Genomic DNA, 6069 nt, shown 5'->3' on the forward strand with positions numbered 1-6069 from the left:
CTGGGTGATGAAGGTTTCCGCGTCCTTGTTGTTTGGATCCGTCTATCGCACGACTCCCTTGGTCGTGTCCGACTAGTACCCCTGCTTCCGTTGAGGGCCAATATAGAGGCGGCGGTCGTGGGCTCTGGGTTCATCCGAGACAGGTCGCGCTCTGTTCGGTTTCGTGCGAAAAGCATCGATTTTGGGGCGGTTCGGTTCGAATTTTCCCGAGCCTTTTTCGTGCTCTGAGGCGCCGATCTGTGCGATTTAGCGTTCTTGAGATTTTGTTCTGAAGGCCGCTTGTCCTGGAGTGAGGATTACTTGGTTGCATTATCTTAGATTAGAGGCGCTACCGTTCTTGTGTGATAAATGGCGACCTCTAACAAGCCAATATCGTTGGCTGGGCCGTTGGACGCTGATGTCCAGAGGACGGCGGAATTGAACAAGGTTAGTAGCTACTCGTACGGTAACTGGTTGTTTCCGAGAAGATGATTTTGACTGTTTTGTTTGTTACCATATAATTGCCAGTTCTTGGTTGAAGCCGGCCTATATGAAAGTGCCGATGAGTCTGCTAGGCGAGAGGAGGTGCTGGGGGAGCTTGACAAGGTGATTACTCTCTTTCAATGCCGTTTCTTGCCTACTTTTTGTATGATAAAAAGAAGTGCAGTTTGATGTCAATCTTTGACTATTTTGTTATAATGCTTACTGATTGAAACAATGCTTGCTAGATTGTCGATTGCTAAACAAGACCCTTGTTCAAATTTGCAGATTGTAAAAGATTGGGTGAAACAATTAACTAGTCAGAGAGGATACACTGATCAAATGGTTGAAGAGGCAAATGCCGTGCTTTTCACCTTTGGGTCATACCGTCTAGGGGTAAGTGTATGCGTTGCTTTCACCATTTCGCTCTACCGTGCATATTACAGCTTAAAGTTTCTAACGCATTAGGCCAGTAAAAGCAACACTGTTTTATTGGGCACCTTTGTTTTTGTTTGATAATTAGTTGAATGATTGCTCGCTTGAGTAGGGGTCGGCATTCGGTTTAAACTGACATTTTGGGTCGGTTATATAGCATTTTTGTAATATTTTGGTTTCTGATAAATTCTGACTGAACAGGCCATGAATGCAAACAAGTAAAGCTTGAAACTGATTTTATTTTGGTACTAAATGAACTAACATGTGCTGCATCTGTTTTGAACAAAAGAAACTCGTTATTATGGAAGTAGGCACCGATTTGAACAAAGAATCTGAGATCATGGTTCATTGAATAAACAAATTTTCTTGTTTGTATTATATACTATCTAACCCTTTTTGCAACATGCCTTTATCAAGCATTTTAATGTTTTTCCTTCTCATAAAATCATCCACTTGTGCATAATTTGATACTTATGTTTTGGTAGGTCCATGGGCCTGGGGCTGACATTGATACTCTATGTGTTGGACCTTCATATGTGAATCGCGAGGTAATATTTCTTCCTGTTGTGGGCCTCCAGTGTAGTTTGTGTTAGCTAAAGCATTGGTGTTTGACTGTTTTCTAACATAGTAGTTTTTCACAGGAAGACTTCTTCATTGTACTGCATGACATATTAGCACAAACGGAGGAAGTGACTCAATTGCAACCTGTACCTGATGCACATGTACCTGTGATGAAATTTAAGTTCCATGGGATATCCATCGACCTTCTATATGCCAGCGTTTCTCTCTTAGTAGTACCATCTGTAAGTGTGTACATCCTATAAAATATATTCATGCATTTGTTTGTTTCTCAATTCATACCAAGTTTACGTAGGGATGAATATGAACTAGTTGGTTCCTCCTAATATCTGCTTTCCTTATGATCCTGATGGATTACTCTTATTTTTTTGTGATAATTTCATAATAATCACATAGACCCTGTTTTTAGCTTGGTGTGCTAGTACTGTAGGTGGGTAATGTAGGTTTGTTCTGCTATCCATAGTGTGATCTACTTCAACTTCTGTGTGCTGGTTTTGTAGTGTTTTCTAACATATGGGGAAGTGTTAGAGCTGTTATATCTTGTATTTTTTGGTGAAAAATAGTTCTCTTAGGAAGCATTTTAAGTTGCAACATTTGTATTATGTTGGATGTGAATGTAATTGATGTGAACTTCTTGTGGTGAATAACACTTAAATCTTCCATCATCATTATCAACTAGTCTCCTGTTCACTGACCTCACGGTAAAGCCTGGTTGTTACCATTGGCAGAACTCCTTCCTAGAATGAACCTTTTATTCCTTATTCTTATGCATATTGCCAAATTGTATTTTGTAAAATTACTTCTTTTGCTACTTGGGACAGTTCTTCACTAACAATCCTGCGGTGATAAGAGGACAATTCACAGCCATCAATGCAACACTTCCTCTGCTGTTGATTTTGTCAGCTGTTTAATTCCGTTCGCGCTCGTGTTCTTTGAACTGGGGAAGGGAAATACTCTTAGAAGTCCACCTCCTGCTTCTTGCTTATATATTAATCTTGAATATTTCAAGAGATACATCTTGTCTTAACATATTGCTGCAGGATTTGGATATCTCTCAGGAAGCAGTGCTTTATGACATTGATGAGGCAACTGTCCGTAGTCTTACTGGCTGCAGAGTGGCTGACCAAATTCTTAGGCTTGTTCCGAATATTGAGGTTGACTCGAGGAACTATAATCTACTTTTATTCTACTCAACATTTTTTTCATCTTCATTTTCTAGGATGGCAATGTTAACAATATACATACTTCTATATTGTAGAGCTTTCGAACAACACTAAGGTGTTTAAAGCACTGGGCAAGAAGAAGAGGTGTTTATTCTAATGTAAGTGTGGTTTTACTATAATGTTGGTAACTTCCTTTGAATTGCTAGGATTAATCTAATATCTGGCTTTCTAGGTTACTGGTTTTCTTGGAGGTGTGAATTGGGCTTTACTGGTTGCGCGAGTCTGCCAGCTCTATCCTAATGCTGTGCCAAGTATGCTGGTCTCGAGATTCTTCAGGGTTTTTACCCAGTGGCGCTGGCCAACTCCAGTGATGCTTTGCGCCATTGAGGAGGAGGAACTTGGCTTTCCTGTGTGGGATCCACGCAAAAATCCTCGTGACAGAACTCATCATATGCCCATTATCACCCCAGCATATCCATGCATGAACTCCAGCTATAATGTTTCGACAAGCACGCTGAGGGTTATGATAGAACAATTCCAGTTTGGCAACAAAATATGCCAGGTATTTTGGCCTACAAAAACATCTTACATTTTGGTACGGAGATAGTATTCAACAACTGCTTATTTTGACTTTTCCCTTTACTCTTTGTTAATGCAGGAAATTGAGATGAATAAGGCTAGTTGGTCTGCCCTTTTTGAGCCTTTCAATTTTTTTGAGGCGTATAAGAATTATCTGCAAGTTGACATCATCGCTGAGGATGATGAAGATCTCAGACTTTGGAAGGGATGGGTGGAGTCTCGATTGAGGCAACTGACTTTAAAGGTATGTTATATAAGCTCGTATTACTGTGCACAGGCTTGTCATAGGTTAACTTCCTTTTGGGGCTATACTGCATTAGTGTAGTTATTACGGGAATTCCTGGTTGTGGAATTGGGATTGCATTGCTTTGATATTTGGATTATGTAGAAGTCTGTCTGAACTGCAGACCAATTATAAAGGGGGGTGTCAGAGTGGAAATTAGTGACTCGAGTTGGGAACTTGTAGGGTGACAATTTGCATGCCTATTTGAAACAGCAAACAGACCCTGTGTTTTAGTTTCAACTGTGTTCTTACTATTTATTCTTCTGATGCTTAACAGTTTAGCCTGCGGTTTTTGGTTGACACTTGCAGATTGAACGGGACACTTATGGGAAATTGCAATGCCATCCATACCCATATGAGTATGCAGATCCTTCTAGACAGTGTGCTCATTGTGCTTTCTTCATGGGCTTATCAAGGAAAGAAGGTGTGAAAATACAAGAAGGTCAGCAGTTTGATATTCGTGGAACAGTTGATGAGTTCAGGCATGAGATCAACATGTATATGTTCTGGAAACCTGGGATGGAGTTGGCGGTTTCTCATGTTCGGAGGAAAGAGATTCCAGCTTATGTATTTCCAGAAGGATACAAGAGACCTCGTCCTCAAAGGCATGTGAACCATCAGCACCAGTCTGATAAAAATGACCCTGGAAATGGATCTCCAGACAGCCAGCTGAAGAGAAAGCATGATTCTACTGGGATTGATACTGAACCTAGCCGATCTGTTAAGAGGGCTTCAGTCAGTCCAGTTCACCCAAAAACTTCATCACCTCGGTCAGGCAATGTTAGTGATGAGCCCATAAGCAATAACCAACAGAAGGTTACTTCTAATGCAAGTGGTGGGAGTCAGGATTCACCTGGCAGTGGCAATCGAGATCAAACAAAGTGCTCAAGTTCATCACATGCATCTGAGAAGAGCTTGGATTCAGTTGCATCAGGCTCCAAGTGTGTGAAAATTGAAGCGGTTTGTTCTGGTGACGTGACTAGCAAGCATGTTGATTGTATTTCACCTGTCAAGGACAGCACTGCTCCAACTGTAGCAGTGAGTACAACTTTAAAGCGTGTTGCCGAGAAGGTTGTTTTGGAGCTTGTTGGAAGTGAAAGCATTGGCGGCAATAAGGCAGAGTTACTGCAGATTGCAGAAACAGACATGGGAAATGTCCTTGTTGAAAATCTGCACTTTGGTGGGAATGGAGTTTCTCAGAGCGGCCTCCCTGAAGAGTTAGAGGTCTCGCATTCTTTCCTTCTTGAAACGATTTCCGTTTGTTTCTAGATATGATCTGAACTGCTTTATTTGCTCATTTGGTCTATAAAGCTGAACAATGGGATTGAAGTGCTTTCTAAAGCTCATGCAGGTTTGAAGTCAGATGGATCCCAGAAGTTATCATTGAGGCATGATCTTGAACTCAATCCTTGTACATTGAGTATCCATGTTGCTCCGTTTTCTTTATACTCTGCTGTTTGGTATTTGTTTGCTACTTTGCGCAGAGTTAGTTTGACATCAACAGCATGAGGCTCCAGAGCTGGGTCGAATAGAGGGTCTGGTGTCCCTTTGGTAAGTTGTTCAACTCACAAACTTTCCTTTCCGACACAGATCTGCAAACACTGGGGACTTGAAGGAAGATGGTGGTAAAATCATGTCTGGCAATGGCATGGCAAAAACAACAAACAAGCGAAGTTTCTTTCATGGAAGGTCATAAGATCTTTGCCAACTCTAGTCTAGATCTGTGGCAAGTTCATTTATGGAACTAGCTCGCTCCGCAGCTTAATTTGTCGATTGCGTCTGGAGTTGCGGTGATCGAACTCCAGCAGGCTCCTTGGGTTGACTTGTTTACTTCCCAGGGATTCTGCTGTAGGGCTAGATTAGAGAGAGATGTGCTATTATCCTTCTGTGTTTCTCAAGACCCCTTTGTACCCTCCCAACCTTTGTAATATAAGATATCTGCAAGGTGGTTCCTTGTACTTTGGCACAGCTCGCTTTTTTATCTCAGTTTCATGTTCAGGCTGCTGCTGAATGTGAGTTTGGGTAACTATATTACCTGTTAATATAACACCATGTAATACTGTTATACATGCTGTTTCTCGTCTAAAGCACTCCCTCTATTTTTTGTATACGAGGCCACTATATATTTTCATGCCTAATAACTTTCGCCATTTATTATACCGAAAAAGTGGGTTATATGCCAAAAAACAATGTCATTGGATGCACATTTCTGGTGATATATTTTTGAAACTCATTTGTTGTTGAAAATTTTAAGTTGGAAGTTTTGACACGAAAAACAAAATGTTCCTGTATACAGAAATGCTGAGTACAATTGTGTAATTTTTTTCTTGATATGCATGAGTATGCATATCATATATTAAAAATGAAAATGCATATCATATATTAAAGAAGAGAAAGAAAGAACCTAAATTCTAAAAAGTGCAGCTGTGCTGCTTGGTCGTCCCTCGCGCACACCTTCGCGCACCATCCGATCTGGATCGCACGCGCGCAGGTGTGTCGCGGTCGGTCGCGGGTGTTTCAGGTGGGAGCCAGGTGTCGTACGGTCGGCCCGACCCGTTTATCACACCCCGC

General features: G+C 41.3%; 1 protein-coding gene across 6 annotated transcripts; it reads left to right on the forward strand.

The window, feature by feature from the left end:
* The first annotated feature begins 6 nt into the window (after positions 1-6).
* LOC119339842 (nuclear poly(A) polymerase 4-like) lies at positions 7-5565 on the forward strand. 6 transcript variants are annotated; one of them, XM_037611741.1, is made up of 12 exons: positions 7-426; positions 508-585; positions 748-855; positions 1380-1442; positions 1536-1697; positions 2514-2627; positions 2732-2794; positions 2869-3198; positions 3295-3459; positions 3808-4722; positions 4810-4886; positions 4983-5565. In XM_037611741.1, the coding sequence occupies exons 1-12, from the start codon at positions 349-351 to the stop codon at positions 5005-5007; spliced, it is 2178 nt and encodes a 725-aa protein (XP_037467638.1). In that variant the 5' UTR covers positions 7-348; the 3' UTR covers positions 5008-5565. The 6 variants fall into 6 exon arrangements, with proteins under 6 accessions (XP_037467638.1, XP_037467637.1, XP_037467639.1 ...); XM_037611740.1 differs by having other exon boundaries at positions 5089-5565; XM_037611742.1 differs by having other exon boundaries at positions 4841-4886.
* The last annotated feature ends 504 nt before the right edge of the window (positions 5566-6069 follow it).

This window comes from Triticum dicoccoides, chromosome 7B (genome assembly GCF_002162155.2).
Source record: "Triticum dicoccoides isolate Atlit2015 ecotype Zavitan chromosome 7B, WEW_v2.0, whole genome shotgun sequence".
Taxonomy (NCBI): domain Eukaryota; kingdom Viridiplantae; phylum Streptophyta; class Magnoliopsida; order Poales; family Poaceae; genus Triticum; species Triticum dicoccoides.